The sequence below is a fragment of the Heptranchias perlo genome, chromosome 5 (genome assembly GCF_035084215.1).
Source record: "Heptranchias perlo isolate sHepPer1 chromosome 5, sHepPer1.hap1, whole genome shotgun sequence".
NCBI classification, from domain to species: Eukaryota; Metazoa; Chordata; class Chondrichthyes; order Hexanchiformes; family Hexanchidae; genus Heptranchias; species Heptranchias perlo.
The window spans coordinates 56,376,568-56,400,385 of NC_090329.1; the positions used below are offsets into that span (position 1 = coordinate 56,376,568).

General features: G+C 43.4%; 1 protein-coding gene across 3 annotated transcripts in view; it reads right to left on the minus strand.

Moving 5' to 3' along the window:
* LOC137321769 (kinesin-like protein KIF3C) overlaps positions 1–23,818 on the minus strand; it is a 190,276-nt gene that overhangs the window by 14,910 nt on the left and 151,548 nt on the right. For all 3 annotated transcript variants that reach the window (XM_067984426.1, XM_067984424.1, XM_067984425.1), the window contains 3 exons: positions 11,584–11,702; positions 4,197–4,313; positions 2,061–2,163 (listed from right to left, as the gene is read on the minus strand). In XM_067984426.1, coding sequence (XP_067840527.1) covers positions 2,061–2,163; positions 4,197–4,313; positions 11,584–11,702 — 339 coding nt within the window. The remainder of the gene's footprint in view (positions 1–2,060; positions 2,164–4,196; positions 4,314–11,583; positions 11,703–23,818) is intronic.

The window sequence follows — 23,818 nt, forward strand, 5'->3', positions numbered from 1 at the left end:
GTAAGGTCTGTTTCAGGAAGTGCTTTTCAGCTACTATATATGTAGTTCTTCTGTTTACATCGAGTCTACAGCGCAGAAACAGGCCATTCGGCCCAACTGGTCTATGCTGGCGTTTACACTCCACACGAGCCTCCTCCCTCCCTACTTTATCTAACCCTATCAGCAAACCCTTCTATTCCTCTCTCCCTCATGTGCTTATCTAGCTTCCCCTTAAATGCATCTATGCTATTTGCCTCAACTACTCCTTGTGGTAACATGTTCCATGTTCTTACCGCTCTTTGGGTAAAGAAATTTCCCCTGAATCCCTATTGGATTTATTAGTGACTATCTTATATTGATGACCTCTAGTTTTGGACTCCCCAAAAAATGGAAACATGTTCTATAAGTCTACCCTATCAAACCCTATCATTATCTTAAAGACCTCTATCAGGTCACCCCTCAGCCTTCTCTTTTCTAGAGAAAAGAGCCCCTGGCTGTTCAGTCTTTCCTGATAAGTTTCTCCTCTCAGTTCTGGTATCACCCTTGTGAATCTTTTTTGCACCTTCTCCATGCCTCTATATCCTTTTTATAAATATGGAGACCAGAACTGTGTACAGTATTTTGCTTTTAATACAGTACTCTAAATGGGGTCTAACCAAAGTTCTTTACAAGTTTAACATAACTTCTTTGCTTTTCAATTCTATCCCTCTAGTAATGAACCCCAGTGCTTGGTTTGCCATTTTTATGGCCTTATTAACCTGCACCGCTACTTTAGTGACTTGCATATCTCTACCCTGAGATCCCTTTGCTCCTCGATCCCATTTGGACTGTTATTATCCAAGCTGTATGAGGCCTTCTTATTCTTCCTACCAAAAGCACCATCTCACATTGATCTATATTGAAATTCATTTGTCAATTGCACACCCATTCTACAAGTTTAATAAAGTCTTCTTGCATGTTGACGGATTCTTCCTTTATATTCTATCGATGCCCCCAAAGAAACGGCAGCATGGTCCTTCAGCATCCATGCAGCCATCACCTCATGACACTCAGCAGCACTCACTCCATCCACAGCAAATGTCAGCACAGGCACATCCAGCCTGGGAGATTTCGGTAGTAAGTTTGAAGTGTGCCCACCAGTGAATCACAGATCACAATGAATAGGAGCACGTGACGGAGGAAACGCAGGGACCTGCTGGCTGGAGCAACAGCATACGTCCTTCCTTAGTTGCAGAACCAAGGGATTGAAACCACATGGGGCTCGCATTTAGAAGAGTGATGCTATCTGAACACCAACATTTTCATTAGCGTGCGCCAAGCACCTGCAAGGTCCGAGGACAAGAGTGGAAGAGTCTAGTTCCTGCACCTGTACAGTCATGCATGACTACTTATCAGAACTGCAGTTTACAAAGGAGCATGTGGCAACTCCAGGATGGGAACCAAAACATTTTCAATGATAATTCTGACCTTTATATCAAGCACTGAAAACAAAAATAGTCTGGTATATGGTGTGCAGAGTTCACAAACACATTGTCAGGACTGTTGCTCACATTACTCACTATGACACACAAGGAGATCAAGGATGCTTTAGGAGGTTAACATTAGCAACTAGATTAGTACTTCAGTTGGGGTGGGTGCAGAAGATCAGAGACTCCATATCCAAGCACCACGATATTGTGAATGGAATAGTTGCTGAAGCAATTTACAGTAAAGTTATAGGATAGAACACGTTTGGAATATTCCCTTTTATCATATACGCAAGTTGATACTGGATGATCTATTTCATCTTTGTTAGGTTGATAAATACTTTAATCCCTTTGAAGAGCTTATATTTTGAAAGCCCATGTGCAATATCAATATTGGTATTCTAAAATTATATTATTTGTATTTTGTGGCAACTGAAACCTCTTAAAATACAATGCACAACACAAATTGTAAAATAGATTTTCCTCATTAAAATTTAACTTTGCAATCATTCTCGTTTACCAGCTTCTAGAGAGGCATGAATAAGGCTATTTCTATACCACATATATTGGTCTCAGCAACTTGGTTAACCTCTTAATACATGATTTATTACTTACCCGGTATCTGGGATGAATGCCCATTGCCATAGCAACTCGAGCATACTGACTGATTGGTCGCTTATAGCCGACTGCAGACGTAGATCTTTTCTTCATTTGGTGACTGGTAAAAACAACAGAGATCGGACAAGAGTAGAATAATAAAGGCAAATGGCAGCTCTTAAAACTGCTCTTAAACCCTAAACCCCATGAATTTTGAAGAAGACCTTTCATGATATGATTGGCATTGTAACAATAACCATCAGATCTGAACTGATAGTATCTTTGCATTGCAACGTTAAAGCTGTTCTTTTATTTTAAAAATAATTAAATAAACAAAACTGCATCAATAAACTCCTGAAATATTACTGATAAAATGAAGAACATCAAAGCTCCGAGTTCTGATGAAGGACCAGAAACATTAACTCGTCTGTTCTCTCCACAGATGCAGACCGACATGTTGAGTGTTTCCAACATTTCTTGTTTTTGGAACAAAGCTCCCCACTTACGTTGCAGCCTTGCAACTCAAATCCTGGCCTGGAAATTCAAGCGCGCCCAAAAACAGGCATGCAGGGATCAATCCCTGTGCTTGAATTGATAGGCCCGAGGCGCACATAACACAGTACATTACTACTGAACCAGCGAGCTGCGAAAACCTAATGGGCATCCCCAGGCAGTTGGCTGGGGAATAGGACTCGAAGATTGGGCTGCTGCGATGCCAGCAGCAGGCCTCAGGTTCTTAAAGTGGATTGGAAGGGAGGGGAGCAGTCGGTGGCGATTGGAAAAGAATGTTCCGTGGAAGTAAATGGAAATGAAAATTGGGAGAGATGTACAATGGGCAGCTGAATAATATCATCTGTTTTACACTAATCACCCAAAGTCAAAATTACCCCCACTAATTGTGAGATGGTATATGGGGGAAGGCTGGGTAATGTGAAAGAGCAGAGAGATTTGAGGGTACAGGTTCACAAGACATTAAAAACAGCACCTCAAATGGATTAGACCATAAAAAAGCTAATGGAATACTGGGTTTGATGGCAAGGGGTGTAGAATATAAACACTGAATGTATATAAAACCTTAGTAAAACCACAGTTGGAGAACTGTGCACAATTTTGGGCTCCACACTATTGGAAGGATATTGAGCCAACCGAGAAGCTATAGCGCAGATTCACTAGGACACTGTGTGGTATGAGGAAATACAAATACCAAGTAAGGCTTCAAAAATTGGGGCTGTTTTTGTTAGAATAAAGGAATTATGAGTTGAGATTTGATAGAGGTGTTTCAAATTATGAAACGATGGGACAGGGTAGATAGAAACAAACAGTTTCCAGTGGTTGAAGTGTCTTGTGCACACATGATATAATTGTGTGTGTGTGTGTGTGTGTGTATATGAGAGATTTAGAGCAGAGAGAAGGAGAAACCTTTTTACAGAGAGGGTTGTGAGGCTGTGGAATTCACTAGTCAAGCTGGTGATTGAAGCAGAGACCACATCAACATTTAAGAATAGGTTAGATAGGTGCTTGAAGGAGCGGGGGATAAGGGGTTACGGGAACAGAGTGGGAAATGAGATTAGGACTACTGCTCATGTGAAGGACAAACACCAACATAGACTGGTTGGGTCGAAGACCTGTTTCCATATTGTAAATTCTGTGTAACTCTATGTAATATAAATCCGAGGAATAATTTTTCTACTTCGCACTTCTGGCGAGGAGGCTCATCTGCTGATTGGAACTTTGGGAGCATGGTGTACCCGAATCGAAAATGTGCTCCCAACATGCAAAGCTCCTCTCCAGGAGTGTGAAGTTCGAAAAATTATCTCCAAGGTCTCAAAACTGTTACAAATAAGGTTGAAGGACAACATTTACTTTGCTGGAAGTTTGGGATTTGCTTTCTTTCTTCAACATTCCCTTTATTCAGAATTTTTTTTGTTTAAAGAGGACATGTTCTGCGACCACATTATTTTCATGAACCACATCCAATTGAAAATTTCAAAACTGAAATTGATCGATTTTTGATAGACAAGGGTATTAAGGGTTACGGTACCAAGGCGGGTAGATGGAGTTAAGATACAGATCAGCCATGATCTAATTGAATGGCGAAACAGGCTTGAGGGGCTCAATGGCCTACTCCTGTTCCTATGTTCCGATCACACTTACTTTTCTGCAGGCACCAGAGGCAGGAATTTCCATTGATCCTCCTCACAGTCAAAACACAGCCGGTTCATGATCTTGTTTTTCTCTTCAGGTGGAATAAAATTTTCAATAATCAAGTACCTGAATCAGACAAATGCACGAGATGAGCTGAATCATGTTCCAGAATGTTTCCCTTTATGTTTTACAGCCTCAAACCTTGGGACAATTTTTATTACATTAATTATGGGATGCAGTAGATGTTGATGATGAAGTACTAATTACAGAGACAAAGGATAAATTACAAAATAGTTCAGCAAATAAATCAGCAAAACTTGCAATATGGATCAAAAATAAATGCCAAGAAGACAGAGTCAATGGTGAACCAAAAAGGAAGGGGACCTCCCAAAAACTGACCTTAGAGTGAATAACATGGTAACAGTGCAAGCCAATACAATTGTTTACTTCAGCAGTCTAATAACATTAAAGCAACAAAGAAATTAAATTAGAGGATAAAAATTTAAAAGAGACATTTAACAGTATGAAAGTGTTTCGGTGCAGTCATAAAACTAAGCTGGTGATAAGTAGTAGAATGCTTAAGTGTTATATGTGCTCAACAGCGTAATACAGATGTGAAAACTAAACCTTAAATCCTGAAGTAAGAAGAAGACTCGAGGTATTTGAATTATGGTGCTACAGACATAGATTGAAAATTAGTTGGGACAAGAAGAATGAGGGGATCCTTGAGCTAGAAGAAAAGAGACAAATATGATGCACTGTGAACACTTCATTCAGGAGTCACAAGAAAAGTTGTTGAGTTGTTAATGTCTGGAAAAGTTGGAGGCAATAGGTCAAGAGGCACAAAACAAAAAGACAGTGGCTGTCACAAAATAAGTCCTGATCAATATGGCCATTCAGCAATTTTGTTCATCCATTCAGACAGACTAAGGTCACCCCACTGCACCATCCAAGTGTTTCTAAAACAACTCCAGTTTTTTTTGCCCCCATTATTCTACCTGGAAATCCATTCCATGTATTAACCACTTTTTGTGTCAAAGAGCAATGACTAAATTTGCCTTTTACTAGTTTGACCTTGTGTCTCTTTGTTCTACTCTTGAAAATTAGTTTGAACTAGCTATGGATTCACCCTTGCATACTATTTGTAATCTGATGTCCCTCGAGAAGATCAACTCTCAGATGTCTCCTTTCAATGTTGAAAAGTTCAAGTTTCTCCAGTCTTTCCTCTTACCTCTGACACTGGAGATTAGGTTTCTGCCTCTTTTCTGCACTGTCTCCAAATCTTGAACATCAGAACACCTTGTGTCCTGGTGACCAGAACGGCACACAGCACTCAAGGTATGTGTGACCTTGACTTCTGCGTTTGACCTCTACTGTTCTGGCTATTTTTAATATATCCCTGGGGCACTCCACTCAGCACCTCTCCACTCTCTGACAGAATCCTCTAACTAGTACTCACAGTTTTACACCTGCAGACAATTTCTTATCCTTTTCCAAGCTTTAACCAGAGTTCCCACTGCATTGAACTTAACTAGTAACCTTTTGTGTGTAACTTTGTCAAATGTTTTTTTAACATCTAGGTATACTCAAAGTGGCACAATCCACTTGCTCAAAAAAGTCAAGGAGGTTGGTTAGGCAAGATATTTCCTTTCTTAATTCATGTTGACTATTGTTTATTAAATATAGATAATCTATATAGATAATCCTCAAGTTTACTCCTGATATTCAATTCCATTATTTTACATGATAATGTTCTAAGATTAATGGATCTGTAGTTGCCTGCATCTGCTTTGTCATTCTTTTTGAAAATGGGCACCATGTTAACTTATTTTCGACCAACTCATACCACTCCCAGTGTCCAATGACTCCCTCATTGATTGTCAATGTCTCTCAAATCTTCTCCCTGTCTCTCTTACTCCTCTGGGATATGTATCATCTATCCCGAGGAATTGTCTGTTTTTGAACCTTTTTAGCCTGGCTATAACTTCCATTTAATTTATATGGAAGTCATTGGGCCATAAATTCAACATTCTATTAGGTATAAAATGGACGTAATGATGGCGAATTTAGCAGGACGACGTCCCACACCCCATTTTCATACAAGAATTAGATTGTTGATGCCTCTGAGCCTGAACATGTCCAATAGACTGTGTTTTATTGCACTTAGTTATATGAGGAGCTGAGAAGTGGAGCCCAGAATCAGATCCACATATTATTGTGTGCAGAATACAATATTCTAGTGGAGATTGCAAGCACAGTGGCAACGGCTCTGAGCTGTGATTTACGGCTTCAACTATTTGAATCTGTGAGTCATCAGTGCAATGGGCTTAACAAGTCCCAAGTGGGATGGTTTGTAGAATAAACCACCATTTAGCAATAACTTGGAGGGAATTTATATTTTTATTAAAAAAAAGGTTGTTGCAGCAGTGACGAGCCCCAATTTTAACTCCTGGCCAGAAGTCATGCGGATGGGGACTGATACAGATGGCAAACCGTTCAGTCCTCCGCAGCACGAGGCCCAAGAGATTTTAACTCCCGAGCCTCACCTGCATAAATCCGGTCAGTCTCCCTCCTGAACCCAGCGGCAAGCGGTAGCTGTCTGGTGGGCAGAAGTGGAATTTCTGGCGGCAGGAGGCCGCCACTGGGGACCCATAGGAATGGTGCCTGTCATTCAGTTAAGTGGTTGGGAGTGGAGTCATGAGAGCATCACAGTCGTGGGAGTGGGAGGGAATCCCGGGGCAGGGGAGGCCCATTGTTTTCTTGTGGGACTCTGAGGAGCACTCCTGCTCCTCCTGGCCCACAAGGAAACCTCAAAAAATACTTAACTTTGAGTCTTGTCTGGTCCCAGCTACTCCTGCTGCCATGTTGGCCGAGCGGGAAGAACACAATGGTTTCCCTGCACATGCCTGCGGCTAAAATTGCAGTCGGGCCCCGATGATATCATTGGAGCCCGATCTGCATGTTTAAGGAAGGGCCCTGTTGCCTTCCGGTGGGAGTCCCTCTCGCCTACTCAGAAGAGCAAGTTAAGATTGCAACCCACAGGAAGGCAGCGGGATCAGTGTAAGTAAGTTTTAAATGCCCGCCTGCCTGGTTAAAATCGGCTCTGTGGTTTATATTAATGGGTGATTTAAATGTGTGATTTTGTGGTTGTAGCAGACTAACTAGCATTAATTTCTTTCACGTAACAATGACCATAACATGATAGAATTCCTCATTAAGATGGAGAGTGAAGTAGTTGAATCCGAAACTAGGGTCCTGAATCTAAATAAAGGAAATTATGAAAGTATGAGGTGCGAGTTGGCTATGATAGATTGGGGAACTTTACTAAAAGGGATGATGGTGGATAGGCAATGGCCAATATTTAAAGAACGTGTGCAGGAATTACAACAATTATTCATTCCTGTCTGGCGCAAAAATAAAACAGGCTCAACCGTGGCTTACAAAAGAAATTAGGGATAGTATTGGATCCAAAGAGGAGGCATATAACATTGCCAGAAAAAGTGGAAAGCTTGAGGATTGGGAGCAGTTCAGAATTCAGCAAAGGAGGACAAAGAGATTGATTGAGAGGGGAAAAATAGAGTATGAGAGTAAACTAGCAGGGAACATAAAAACTGACTGTAAAAGCTTCTTCAAATATGTCAAGAGAAACAGATTAGTGAAGACAAATGTAGGTCCCTTACAGTCAGAAATGGGGGAAATTATAATGGGGAACAAAGAAATGGCAGAACAATTAAACACATACTTTGGTTCTGTCTTCACGAAGGAGGACACACATAACCTCCCGGAAATGTTAGGGAACCAAGGGTCCAGTGAGAGGGAGGAACTGAAGGAAATCAGTATTAGTAAAAAAAGTGCGAGGGAAATTAATGGGGCTAAAGGCTGACAAATCCCCAGGGCCTGATAATCGACATCCCAGAGTACTAAAGGAAGTGGCCCTGGAAATAGTGATCATCTTCCAAAATTCTATTGACTCTGGAACAGTTCCTACAGATTGGAGGGCAGCAAATGTAACCCCACTATTTAAAAAAGGAGGGAGAGAAAAAACAGGGAATTACAGACCAGTTAGCCTAACATCAGTAGTGGGGAAAATGCTAGAGTCTATTATAAAGGATGTGATAACAGAACACTTGGAAGGCATTAATGGGATTGGACAAAGTCAGCATGGGTTTATGAAAGGGAAATCATGCTTAACAAATCTGCTGGAGTTTTTTGAGGTTGTAACTCGTAGAATAGATAGGGGAGAACCAGTGGATGTGGTGTATTTGGATTTCAGAAGGCTTTTGATAAGGTCCCACACAAGAGGTTAGTGTGCAAAATTAAATCACATGGGATTGGGGGGAATATACTGGCATGGATTGAGAATTGGTTGGCAGACAGGAAACAGAGAGTAGGAATAAACGGGTCTTTTTCCGGGTGGCAGGCAGTGACTAGTGGGGTACCGCAGGGATCAATGCTTGGGCCCCAGCTATTCACAATATATATCAATGATTTGGATGAGGGAACTAAATGTAACATTTCCAAGTTTGCAGACGACACAGAGCTGGGGTGGAATGTGAGCTGTGAGGAGAATGCAAAGAGGCTCCAATGCGATTTAGACAAGTTGGGTGAGTGGGCAAGAACATGGCAGATGCAGTATAACGTGGATAAATGTGAGGTTATCCACTTTAGTTGTAAAAACAGAAAGGCAGATTATCTGAATGGTGATAGATTGGGAAAAGGGGAGGTGCAACAAAACCTGGGTGCCCTTGTACACCAGTCGCTGAAAGCGAGCATTCAGGTGCAGCAAGCAGTTAGAAAGGCGAATGGTATGTTGGCCTTTGTTGCAAGAGGATTTGAGTACAGGAGCAGGGATGTCTTACTGCAGTTATACAGGGCCTTGGTGAGACCACACCTGGAGTACTGTGTGCAGTTTTGGTCTCCTTACCTGAGGAAGGATGTCCTTGCCATGGAGGGAGTGCAACAAAGGTTTACCAGATTGATTCCTGGGATGGCAAGACTGACGAATGAGGAGAGATTGGGTGGACTAGGCCGATATTCACTCGAGTTTAGAAGAATGAGAAGTGATCTCATCGAAACATATAAAATTCTAACAGGACTAGACAGACTAGATGCAGGGGAGGTGTTCCCGATGGCTGGGGAGTCCAGAACCAGGGGTCACAGTCTCAGGATACGGGGTATGCCATTTAGAACCGAGATGAGAAGAAATTTCTTCACTCAGAGGGTGGTGAACCTGTGGAATTCTCTACCACAGAAGGCAGTGGAGGCCAAGTCATTGGATGTATTCAAAAAGGAGATAGATATATTTCTTAATGCTAAAGGGATCAAGGGATATGGGGGGAAAGCGGGAACAGGGTACTGAGTTAGACGATCAGCCATGATCATTTTGAACGGCAGAGCAGGCCCGAAGGGCCGAATGGCCTACTCTCGTTCCTATTTTCTATGTTTCTATGTAACAAGCTGCATGATGTTAGAGAGGGCTGAATCTATGGGCAGAATTCTTATTTAATAGCACTGATGATAGCCAGATACTAACAGTAGCCAAGAATGCCAAGATACAAAAGTGATATCCTACTCACAGGATTGACAGAGTGGCCTGGATATTAACTCAGTGCTGGGAGGAGGGGAGTGAGGATTTTCGAACGGGGAACCTGGACGTAAGGATTTCCTGCAAGTCATGCTCACCATCCAGCCTGCCTTCCTGCCCCCCAAGTTAGCTGACATTGTAAATGGTTCCAACTTCTCAGTTACTGTTCACTGCACCAACGCCCCCCACAACCTTTCAAAACCGCTGTCATTGCCGCTCTCCTCAAAACAGCCACTCCTGACCCCACTGTACTTGCAAACTACCACTCCAGCTCCAACCTCCCTTGAATCTCCAAAGTCCTTGAATGTACTGCCACCTCTCAAATCCATGCCCGTATTTGGCACAAGTCCCTGTTTGAATCTCTCCAATTAGGTTTCCAGCCCCTGTCACAGCATCAAAAGAGCCCTATTCAAAGTCACAAATTACATTTTCTGTAAGCATGGTGCATTATCCTTCCTCATCCCCTCTGAAGCCACTGACACGGTCAACCACACCACCTTCCTCCAACATCTCTCCTCCGTTGTCCAGCTCAGTGGAACTGCCCTCGCTTAGTTCCATGCTTACCTATCCGATCATAGCCAGAGCATCTCCAGCAATGGTTACATGCTGCCCTTTGATTACATCGTTATACTCAGGCACCAGCTCAGCTTTCACACATATGCTGACAACACTCAGATCTAGTTCTCCACCACTTCTCTCGACTCCCCTGCTCCTTCTGTGTTGTTAGACTGCTTGTCCAACAGCCAGTCTTGGATGAGCCACAATTTTCTCCAGCTAAACATTGTGAAGACTGAAGCTAGTGTCTTTGGCTCCTGTCCCAAACTCCATACTCTTGCCATCGATTCCAACACCTCCTTGGCCACCCTCTGAGCCTGAACCAAACTGTTTGCACCCTCGATCTCTTAGTCAACCCCAGGCGAAGCTTCTGGCCTCAAATTCTCCATCACAAGGACTACCTACTTCCACTTCTTAACATTGTGCACCTCCGCCTCGACTCAGCTCATATGTTGCTGAAACCCTTATCCATGCCTTCATGGCTGGTTTTTCATCCTCCACCATCTGTAAACTTCATTCAGAACTTCAGTTCATTCAGAACTCTGCTGCCCAAATCATATCGGTCACTAAGTCATCTCTGTAACCTCTTCCAGCCTAGCAACCACCTCCCAAACTCTGTTCCTCTGACTCTAGCCTTTTGTGCAACCTCTTCTTCGCCCCACCATTGGTAGCCTTGCCTTCAAGTGCCTGGGCCCCATGCTCTGAAATTTCCTCCCTAAACCCATCCACCTTCCTCTCCATCTTTAAGACCCCACTTAATACCCACCTCTTGGTCATCTCTCCTATGATCTCCGTCTTTGGCTCAGTATCCATCTTTTGGATTACATCTTTGTGAAATGTCTTAGGGTTTTTCTCTATGTTACAGGTGCTATACGAATGCAAGCTGCTGTTGTTTTAAAAAGAGACCAAACTGCCCGATTGCTATGAAATCAGACAGCTGAGATGCTGGGTGCCAAAAAGAGACTCTAGCCACTTCAAGGGGTTGTGTTTTCAAAACATTTTTTTTTGTTTACAAATTTTATGCTCATTAAGATTATCACCACACCACTTTTGAAATCAGAGAGCCAGGAGGGAGTCAGCAGTAGAAAGCCACTACTGCCGGTTTAGGTACCCAGCAGAAAATAATGCAGCACACAGATCCTGGGTAATGCCAAAAGAGAAAAGATGCTACGAACATGGAAATGTCCCCATCTCTCCAATGTTCTGAAGGAAGTCAGCACCTGAAACGGTAAATTCACCAAAGATCTTGTAACTTACTTGAGTTTAAGCTCTCGTGTCAGTTGATTCTGTGAATGCTCCAGGTCCTGTCGCTCCCTCACATGTTCATCCTGCAGATCCTGGATCTCAGCCTTCACAGCCTGAAGTTTGGCATAGAGCTGTTATGGGACAAAGAGAAATGAAAAGTGGAGGAGATGGGAATCATTTTTCACCAGTACTAATTAATTATAGGCTGAGACAATTTGACCACATTTTAAAAAGCAAAACATTACAATTGGTGTTGTGAAAGCTGTATTGCAATCCAAAATGCTAGATGATTCATCAAATCTTTAATCTTTACACATAGCATATGGTATATAATTACAAATACAGCTTAGTTTTTACTGTAAACTTCAATAATTTTTCCATGCAGATGTTCAAGCATTTAACTGTTGATGAATTTGTAGAAAAGTAGCAGAATTTTGTATGGCACAATGACACAGAATCCTTCAATCCCTGCTTGCAGGTTCATTCCCAACTATAGCAATATAGCCATGCTGCTCAAAGATTTGACCTAAAAGACAAAGGCAAACCAGCTGACCTGATCCTTTCATGTGGAAAACACATTTGTAAAATTGAAAAATGTCTTGTGAACAGACACAGTGTTAACACCAAGATAGATTATCCCCGAGAGCTTACTGTCTGCATGGTAGCAACAGACAGTGGCACTGGCTCTGTGTTGAGTCAGATGAATTACTGTGGGAAGGAGCACCTGGTTGTTTATGAATCAGTAAGCCACTGCAGCAAGAAATGCTGTACTCAGCAATTGAGAAAGAATGTCTCATTTGGGTACTGCAAAAGTTATGGCTACACTTGTATGGAATCACATTGAGTGGAATAGGCTGCAGAAAGAAGCAGTTTGCTTTAGATCAGAAACAAATCAATCAAGATAAAAGTGCTTTGAATCAGGTATGAATGGAATGTGTCATTGAGTTGAAATTATGTCAAAATTGCCAAATACAAGAATGTATAATTAGGCACCTAAACACCACATTTGGTAATCAACAAGCCTTTATGTTGATAGCTTGTACATATTGTGGTTTTGTTCAGTGACTTTTAAAACTAGAACCTATTCTTCAAAGGGATTATGAGTGTAAAAACACACTTTTTGTGTGTCAACTGTTAAGTTTATCTTGGCATTGTGCACAAAGGCAAATGAGGCTCGACAAGTGAATGCTTACAAAGACTGCATTTTACATTTGCTGAGCAACAAAATTACTTATTTTCTCTTTGACAGTACTTCATCTCAAATTCTATGAGAATTCATAAGGACCTCCCTCACAGGCTGTTTGCTTAACCTGTTGCGCACATTTCCAGAATTCTGGCTCTGTATTGAACTGCTCCATATCTGGTCCACACTGTTGGCTAATGCAAATAACTCAATAACTCCATCTGTGAATCAGCCTTTTTATTAGCTTAGCCTGTTCGAAAAAGTGACCCAAGATGCAGTGGAATCCTTGGTGATATCAAGTAGCAAGTTTACAATAGGAGAATTGTTTGCCCTTCAGTGTGCTATTTCCCACGAATTAAAAAATTATATTTCCGACAATTAGGAACACAGACTCACCTACGGAAGTTACATTTTGTGGTGAGAGGAAGAAAAAAATATTGGGATAAAATCTGAATCATTACTGTAGCATCTGTTATTAAAGTCAATCAGTAATAAACAAGGCTTAAGGACATGTGGGGGCAAAATTGGACTTTGTTGGGCCCGTTTTCCGCGTGGAAAACAGGGGCAGAGGTCCACTTTAGGGGGCCAACCTCCCGTACCCAAACAGCAACTAGTTGTCCCTGGCATCAAGCTAAAACAGGCTTCAAGGCCCTTATTAGCATATCGAGGAGGCTTAATGCTTGTTTTAGCACTCATTGCAGCTGTCAAACATTCATCCTAGCTTTGCCGGCAAGCTACCTGGGAATACGTGGCAGGCGTTCGCCCGCTGGTCTTATTAAAATTAGGACCAAGGCCAAATATCGATTGGACCGTGGGCCTTCCTGTTCCGGCATTGCGATCATTCCTGCAATCAAGTTGCAATTGCAGATTCCAGCCAGCCAACTTCACTTCCTGGTTTTGCGTCAAATAAACATCCCTCCCCGCTTTCTTCCTGGCTCCAAGTTAAAATCCAGGCCCAGGTCTCTCCATAATGATAATTCTGTTCCTGCAGGAGACCTTCCCATCTTCAGCTCCTACATTGTAGGATGCAATAAATATCCATTTGCTGTTGCACATTTGCTGGCATCCATTTCTCTGTACTCTAACTTCTCCTTCTCCAAGCTTATCAAGCTCGTTGGTACCTACATTATAGATCAGGGCCTATTTGCTTTTTCTGAGATACAGCTTCTCTTTTACATCACTTATCCTCCTGGGTTTCAAAAGTCAGTCTGCCAAATAGTCTTTAAACTGCAGAGCTGTCCACTATCTTACTGGGTGTACTGCACCAATCAAGAAGAGAGAGGTAAGGATTATGTCAATAAATTAAGCAGTTTGGTCCACCATGTATTATGTAATTGGTTTCTTTGTTTCTGTCACTGTACATATGGAATTAAAAGCCAATTTCCCTCATAGATAATGAATCAGCTTTTTCTGACACAATAGCTTCAGAATTTGGGTCAGGTGCCTGAGGGAAGGAACAAGCCATTCAATTCAAATAAAATACCCTGTAAGCTTTATTTTGTGTCGATGTTTGATTGTCAGCTCTTTTTGAGTTCAAGAGAGACATATTTAAATTTCTTTTCGTCAAGTCATTTTTGGGAAAAAAATGATTTGTCAGCTTGTTTCGTTAAAATTGGGTAGTCTGTCTGAAGCCATCAGAGAGAGATAGAGAAGCCAAAGAGAAAGACTCTGTGGATGGTCAGCAACAAAACATCACATAAAGGTTAATATTGAGGGATCTTGTGTCCAGTGCAGTTTAGTGCAGCAGATACGATAGTTTATTTTCAATCACATCTGAGGAAGAATAGTTAAGCCTGTCACTATTGTAAATCTACCGTGTTTCACTGCTTCTGTTCTAATTCTGACCTTAGGTCTACAATATTAGAAAAAAACAAACTTAATATCTTTTTTGTGAAATAAGTTTAAAAAATGTTAATATTTATTTTATTTTTGGTTATATATTTAGCAAGTTATCTTAAATGAAGAAAATGCAATGCAATTAAGTCCCAACAAAATAAGCTATTTGCTAAAGTAACATAGTTCAGATTCATATTACATTCAATTATTAATTTAAAATAGTGTAGGTGAATTCTAGAATGCTCGGAGTAGATGAGATGGTGACAGCGTTAAGATCCTCTGGAGACAGAGTCTGAATACAGCAGCACATTGATGCTGCAGCAGAAAAACTTCAACAAGATGATGGGAGCCAACCTGCTCAATTGTCCCCAAATAGCTTGTGGGTTTTGGCATGTATTCGTGAGGGAACTATTCAGGTTGCTGAATTCATCCTGAAAACCATGCCTGAGCTTTAACATGCAAGTGCTTTGGTAGTCCTGTCCACTGCTGCTTTCGGCAGTGAAGGATCAGGATTTGAAGGTGCAACCATTTTGGATGAACAATGAATGATCACCAAAGAAAGCCTATCCTTTTCAATCTTCTAGAATGTTCTGCTTTGAAAACGAAATGTACTGAAACTTGCAACATACAGCCACAGTTAAAATAATTAGAAGCAGGATCATTCCTCTGTTGGAATTTTATTTTTAATAAAATGGCAATGATTTTTTTTGTACCACATTTGGCAGATTGACAGCAGCAAGGTCATGATATTACCTTCTCTAACAATTCATGTCCAAGATAGATAGGTCTTTTGAAACATAATGAAGTGTTTTATAATTAATTGGACATTATGCATTGGACATTTCTCAGCACATATATTCTCTGAGGAAATGTCTGATGACATATTGTCTGATGAGAAGTTGTTTGAGAAGAATGTTAAAATACGATGATGGTTGTTATACATCATTCCTTTACAATCAGCAGTTGTCCGTTAGACAGATGATGGAAGACAGTCAAAAACAATACATAAATCCCCCAACTTTGAATAGTATGTGGGAAATTAACAAAAAATGATGGCAGCTGTTTTGTTAACAGTCAGGTTGGTAGTGTGGAAAATTTAAAAGGGCATATTTTGTATGGTATCTGTATTCAGACCACTGCTTTTTTAGATATATATTAATGACCTGGACTTGGTTATACAGGGTATAATTTCAAAGTTTGCAGATGACACGAAACTCGGAAATGTAGCAAACAATGTGGAGGATAGTAACAGACTTCAGGAGGACATAAACAGACTGGTGAAATGAGCAGACACATGGCAGATGAAATTTAATGCAGAGAAGTGTGAAGTGATTCATTTTGGAAGAAAAAATGAGATGCAGCAATCTAAACTAAATGGTACAAATTTAAAGGGGATGCAGGAACAGAGAGATCGGGGGGGGGGGGGTTCACATACACAAATCTTTGAAGGTGGCAGGACAAGTTGATAAAGCTGTTAAAAAGGCATACTGAATCTTTGACTTTATAAATAGAGGGGGTAATTTTAAGCCCCCAGGGAGGGTGGGGAGGGGATTACATTTTTTTTTTAAATGGGCAACCCACCTCCAACCTGCTCACTTCCGGTTTTAACAGAGGCGGGTCAGTCACTCAAATATTTTAAGGAGGCTGCCCGTCTCCATTTTAAGTAAAGTTGTATTTTTAAGACCTGCAGGCCAGGTTTCCTGGACCGCGGGAAACCCGGCAGATGAAAGGCGGCGAGAAGGGCCGGATCCATCAGTTAAGTGCCTTTACATCACTGCTTGTGAGCCAGGAGGAGCAGGTGGAAAAGGTAGTATAAATAATAATTCGAAAACAAACGTAAAGGAAGAGAGTAGAGTAATCGTCAGAAATTATGCTTTAGGCACTACAGGTAAAGGGAAAACTAAAAGATCTAAAGTAATTAAATTAGGAGACAGAAATAAGAAATGTGTGAGAAAAACAATATTAATGCAGAAAGACAGGTTAGGGTGTGTGGCCCAAATAAGCGTTCTTTATACAAACGCACTGAGTATAATGGAACAAATTGAATGAATTACAGATGCAAATTCAACTTAGAGGGTACGACATGGTAGCCATTACTGAGACATGGCTGCAAGACAGGGAACTGAGTATACCAGGTTATATGGTAGAGGGGGAGGAGTAGCCTTAGTGATTAAGGATGAAATTATAGAATCATAGAAGTTTACAACATGGAAACAGGCCCTTCGGCCCAACATGTCCATGTCGCCCAGTTTATACCACTAAGCTAGTCCCAATTGCCTGCACTTGGCCCATATCCCTCTATACCCATCTTACCCATGTAACTGTCCAAATGCTTTTTAAAAGACAAAATTGTACCCGCCTCTACTACTGCCTCTGGCAGCTCGTTCCAGACACTCACCACCCTTTGAATGAAAAAATTGCCCCTCTGGACCCTTTTGTATCTCTCCCCTCTCACCTTAAATCTATGCCCCCTCGTTATAGACTCCCCTACCTTTGGGAAAAGATTTTGACTATCTACCTTATCTATGCCCCTCATTATTTTATGGACTTCTGTAAGATCACCACTTAACCTCCTACTCTCCAGGGAAAAAAGTCTCAGTCTATCCAACCTCTCCCTATAAGTCAACCCATCAAGTCCCGGTAGCATCCTAGTAAATCTTTTCTGCACTCTTTCTAGTTTAATAATATCCTTTCTATAATAGGGTGACCAGAACTGTACACAGTATTCCAAGTGTGGCCTTACTAATGCCTTGTTCAACTTCAACAAGACATCCCAACTCCTGTATTCAATGTTCTGACCAATGAAACCAAGCATGCTGAATGCCTTCTTCACCACCTTATCCACCTGTGACTCCACTTTCAAGGAGCTATGAACCTGTACTCCCAGATCTCTTTGTTCTATAACTCTCCCCAACGCCCTACCATTAACGGAGTAGGTCCTGGCCCGATTCGATCTACCAAAATGCATCACCTCACATTTATCTAAATTAAACTCCATCTGCCATTCATCGGCTCACTGGCCCAATTTATCAAGATGCCGTTGCAATCCTAGATAACCTTCTTCACTGTCCACAATGCCACCAATCTTGGTGTCATCTGCAAACTTACTAACCATGCCTCCTAAATTCTCATCCAAATCATTAATATAAATAACAAATAACAGCGGACCCAGCACCGATCCCTGAGGCACACCGCTGGTCACAGGCCTCCAGTCTGAAAAACAACCCTCTACAACCACCCTCTGTCTTCTGTCGTCAATCCAATTTTGTATCCAATTGGCTACCTCACCTTGGATCCCGTGAGATTTAACCTTATGTAAAAACCTACCATGCGGTACCTTGTCAAAGGCTTTGCTAAAGTCCATGTAGACCACGTCTACTGCACAGCCCTCATCTATCTTCTTGGTTACCCCTTCAAAAAACTCAATCAAATTCGTGAGACATGATTTTCCTCTCACAAAACCATGCTGACTGTTCCTAATCAGTCCCTGCCTCTCCTGAATTACTTCAATGATAAGAGAGGATATAAAGAGAGGTAAGCAGGTAAAGTGGAGACGTTATGGGTAGAATTAAGAAATAGAAAAGGATTTAAGACTGCAGTGAGAGTTGTGTATCGGCCCCCTGGTAGCAGCTGTGAAGTGGCAGAATGTATAAAGGCAGAGATTAGACAAGCAAGTAGCAATGGCAGAGTGGTTTTGATGGGGGATTTTAACTTTCATATAAATTGGGATAAGCAGACGAGCTCATGTCAGAAAGGTAACGAATTTCTGTGTGTTCAGGACAGCTTTCTGCGACAATATGTCCTAGAACCAACAAGGGGGCAGGCCATATTAGATTTAATAATGAGTAATGAGCCAGATTTAGTTAACAACCCAATGGCGCGTGAACATTTATCTAATAGCGATCATAATATGATCGAGTTCAACGTTGTGTTTGAAAGGGAGAAACTCGAAACAGCTACTAAGATTCTAAATTTAGGTAAGGCTGACTGCATCTGGATGAGACAGAGATAGTCCACAGTAAACTGGGCAACTGTTAATGGGTAAAATGACAGATGATCAGTGGGAGCTATTCAAAAAAGAATTTAACGTGATATAGAACCAGTTTATACCCCCAAGGGGCATGAGCTCTACTTGCCAAAAAAACCCAGCCATGGATGACAAAAAAGGTAAAGGACAACAAAACTAAAAGAAAAAGCATACAAAAACGCAAAAAATAGCACAGGTCCTGGTGACTGAGAGAGATACAAAGAACAGCAACGGGTGACAAAACAGATAGTAAGAGCTACAAAAAGGGAGTATGGAAAGAAACTTGCAATGGATATCAAAATCAACACAAAAAATTTTTTACAATTATATTAGGAAAAAGAGGGTGGTCAAAAGCAATGTGGGCCCCTTAAAAACTAATATATTGTAAATGAAAATAAGGACATGGCAGACATGTTAAATAATTACTTTCCGTCAGCATTTACAGTAGAAGAGAATAGCATGCCAGACACCACAAGGAAAGTAATTTTGAACCAAGGGTGGGGACTCACCATAATTAACCTAAGCAAATTAACAGTAATGAAGAAAATAATAGCACTAAAGAGTGACAAATCCCCAGGACCAGATGGTTTCCATCCCAGGGTTTTAAAGGAAGTAGGTGAGCACATTGCAGAAGTCCTAACTATAATCTTCCAAAGTTCTCTCAATTCAGGAACTGATCCTTTAGATTGCAAAATTGCATGTCACTCCGCTATTTAAGAATGGTGAAAGAGGGAAACCAGGGAATTATAGACCTGTTAGCCTAATGTCTGTTGTCAGGAAATTACTAGCGTCTATAATTAATGATAGAGTGACTGAACACCTTGAAAATTTTCAGCTGATCAGAGAGAGCCAGCATGGATTTGTAAAGGATAGGTTATGCCTGATGAACCTGATTGAATTTTTTTAAAGAGGTGACTAAAGTAGTGGACAGGGGAATGTTTATGGATGTTGTTCATATGGACTTCCAGAAGGCATTCGATAAAGCCCCTCATACAAGACTGTTAGCTAAAGTTGGAGCTCGTGGAATTGAGGGCAAATTATTGACCTGGTTAGGAAATTGGCAGAGCAGCAGGAGACAGAGAGTAGGGATAATGGGCAGGTACTCAAATTGGCAGGATTTGACTAGTGGTGTCCCACAGGGATCTTTGTTGGGGCCTCAACTATTCACTGTATTTATTAACGACTTAGATGATGGGATAGAGAGCGACAAATCCAAGTTTGCTGATGATACAAAGATAGGCAGCATTGTAAGCAGTGTAGATGGGAACATGAAATGACAGAAATACTAATAGATTAAGTGAATGGGCAAAACTGTGGGTAAATGGATTTCAATGTCGGCAAGAGTGAGGTCATCCACTTTGGACCTAAAAATGAAAGATCAGAGTACTTTCTAAATGGTGAAAAGCTTGAAACAGTAGAGGTCCAAAGAGACTTCGGGCCCGATATTAGGAGGGCGGCGGGTTCTCAGCAGGGGGTCGACAGGGCAGGTGGGTAACGCACCCAGTGAAATCAGTGTGCTCCGCAAGGAATCGCAGGCTAATTGGAGCCACTTACCTTTGCTTCCGGGTTTCGCGCTGGAAAGCTGCGCAGCGGGCGGACTGCGCATGTGCAGCAAAGTCTGTCAGCTGGAGGAGCCCTCCTGCAGCAAACAATCAATTCTGAACCATGGAGCAGGCCAGAGGGAAGGCTGCCCCAAGATTTTCGGACTCCTCACTCAAGGTGCTGCCGGATGGGGTGAGGAGGAGGAGGGAAATCCTTTTCCCATCCGATGGGAGGAAATGCCCACCCTCCACCACGAAGAAGGCCTGGCTGGAGGTGGCCGAGGAGGTCACCAGCAGCGGCAACCAGTGCAGGAAGAGATTTAATGACCTAACCAGGTCAGCCAAAGTGAGTATACTTACGCATTCTCCCACACTCCGTCTTCCACATCACCTCCACCACCACACAACTCCTTCTGCACTGCCACCACAACGCTCTCGCATCACTCCTCACATCCACTCAACTATAATCCTCACCTTGCCTGCACGTACTCACCGCCCCTGTTCCCATTTGAACACTACCACGCAACGCAATCTTCATACAATATCATGGCTATGTTGCACACGCACCCTCCCATGCATCTCCCTCACGCTCAACCCCACCCACACCAATGCATGCAGCGGCTCACCATGCAACCATCACTCAATCATGCCTCTGTGTTTTGCCTTGATAGGAGAAGAGATACCATAATGCCCGGGAGAGGGCACGGACCGGAGGGGGCCCGCCACACCAGGTGGCACTAACAGACACAGAGCAGCAGGCATTGGAGATCAGCCGCACGCTGGAGCGCATGACCGTGGTGGATGCTGAGGATGGGATTGCACAAGCGGCCGGTGACAGAAAGCTAACACTCAGCACTCATGATAGCGAATGATCTTAGCATCACTTGGCATCTGCAGCACCTCAACATCTGTCCACATGCCTAATATTGCTTTCTGTTCTCTTGCAGGGCCATCTGTGAGCGCTGTGACCGTGGAGGGCGATTCCTCAGAGGACCTTCCGGCCTCTGAGGGTCCATCGTCACATCTGAGCCAGCCATCCACCAGCGCAGATACATACACCTCGGTGGGTCCCCGTCCTCACTTCGTTGGGCTTGCACATGGTGAGTCACCACGCACACGTGAGCACGAGCAGACCCTGGTGGCAGGGGCAGACGTGGAGGGTCCGCGTCGGTGGGAGCACGCTTCTCCTGGCACTGCTCAGCTGGACCCAGATGCTGAACCCTGGGGGCCAGCTGTGAAATGGAGAGTCGTCGAGGGGCAGCAGCACATTGCCGAGGTGCTGGAACAGGTGCCACGCGCACTCTCCACAATCGCGCAGAGGATGGAGGAGTCCAACTCCTGCATGAGGGGAATGGTGGCACAGGTACAGGAGGGTATCTCTGAGATCCTGTCACAGGAACGTGAAGGCATCTCTGAGATAGTGTCGCGGGTAGGTGCGGGAATGTCTGCGATGGAGGAAAGGTTAGCCTCCATCGAGCATCAAGCACGGCTCAACAATGAGTCCATTCAGGCCCTGACAATGGCCATTCGGATTCAGGGTGAGCAACATTCTGCTGCCTTAAACAGGCTGACAGATACTTTACAAGTGGCCTTCCAAGGCCTCACACAAGCCCCCCAAACTGCCGTCCAGTGGGGTGGAAGGAGTGATGTGAGCCTGGGCCACGAGAGGGATGATGGTGAAAGGGGACATGGTGGTGGGGACGCCATTCAAAGCGCTCCCACGTCTCACCCGTTGCCCCCCTCTCAACCAGTACCCACAATGCTGCCCCCTCTTCAGGTGGCCGAGTCTGCCCCTGCACAGGTGCAGGTGGAGCAGTCTTTGGAGGGGCCCTCACGGGCACCCAAACCTAGAGGGAGTCAGCCCAAAGCATCTAATCGGTCAGGGCATGGACAAGAGTAACCTGCCATTACCTCTGCTGAAGCCACAGGAGTAGCACCACGTAGGGGTTCCCGTAAACGCAAGGCGAAGGTTTTGTGAGCACAAAGGGAATGCACAAGGGTGTCTGACGATTTGTCATGTTTTTTATTTATATTTGTTTTCTTTCACATGCACAATAAATATTATTATTATCACCACTACTGCCACATCTTGCCCATTCTTGACTGGCTTGTGGAATAGGTCCCTTTCATGAGGTTCACCATGAACACGCACACTTGATGCCACCCATTGTGTCACTGCAGAGTGGGTGTAGGTGTATTTGCAGGGCTCTTTTGTGCAGACGACTGAGAGACGTCGGCGATGTCCCCGGTGGCACCCTGGAAGGATGTGAAGGAGAAGTTGTTGAGGGCAGTGGTGACTTTGACAGCGACAGGTAAGAAGATGGCGCTCGGGCCAGCCGGGAGCAGCTCGGCATGAAAGAGGGTGCAGATGTCCACGACTACATGTCGAGTGACTCGGAGCCTCCGTGTGCACTGCTGCTCAGAGAGGTCCAAGAAGCTAAGCCTCAGTCTGTGGACCCTGTGGCGAGAGTAGTGCCCTCTCTGACTCATCTCTCTCTGCGGTTGCCCTCCCTCCTGCTGTGCAGGTGGATGTGTCACAGCACTGTGTTGTGGAGCTCCACATGTCAGAGGTGGACGGCATGGATGGCGAGGCTGGCGATGCTGTTCGCCCTCCGAGGAGGTCATGACTGCAACTACGGCGGCCCCCATCCGAAAGATGTACATCTGAGGGGGTCCACAAGGTAGGGACATGTGTCTGGACCCTGGGGTAAGTGTGCAAGTTTGTGAATTTTATTGTTAGGAGGAGGGTGGTGGAGGCCAAACTTTGTCCCAAGTAACAGAGTGGCCTCCTGCAATGAGTGAGGGTCTCCCCCCACAACCTGTCAAATGGACCTTTGCAGCTGCCACAGGCTGATGGCTGCAACATGTCCATTTGAACTGGGAGTGTTTCCCCCAGTACGGGAAACAGTCTGAGTTCATTTCAAAATCCCACCCCTGCTAAAATATCAGGTCAATCAGGTCTGTAAACAACCTGAAGTACCTGTTCAAGTACTTTAAGTGGCACCCCGCCGGCTTTAATTGCCGGCGGGAGTCCCACATGCGGGGGCTGCGTGCGCATGTCAGCGCGTCAGTGGGGAACCCGGAAATGGGGCAGGTTGGAGCCGGGCTCTAGACCCGCCCCGGGAATCCCCGATTTTCGCAGCCCCCGCCTCCACCACGAACGCACCCGCCCGGGGGTGCGAAAATCGAGCCCTTCGGGTACATGTACATAATCATAAAAATGTTAGACAGGTGCAGAAACTAATCAAAAAGGTAAATGGAATGCTAGCCTTTATTTCTAGAGGACGAGAATACAAGGGGGTAGAAGTTATGCTACAGACATACAAAGCCCTGGTTAGATCACACCTGGAGTACTGTGTTCAGTTCTGGGCACCGCACCTTCGGAAGGATATATTGGCCTTGGAGGGAGTGCAGCGTAGGTTTACTGGAATGATACCTGGACTCCAAGGGTTAAATTACAAGGAGAGATTACACAAACTCGGGTTGTATTCCCTGGAATTTAGAAGATTAAGGGGTGTTTTGATCCAAGTTTTCAAGATATTCAAGGGGAACTGATAGGGTAGATAGAGAGAAACTATTTCCGCTGGTTGGGGTGTCTAGAACTGGGGGACATAGCCTTAAAATTAGAGCCAGGACTTTCAGGAGTGAAGTTAGGAAACA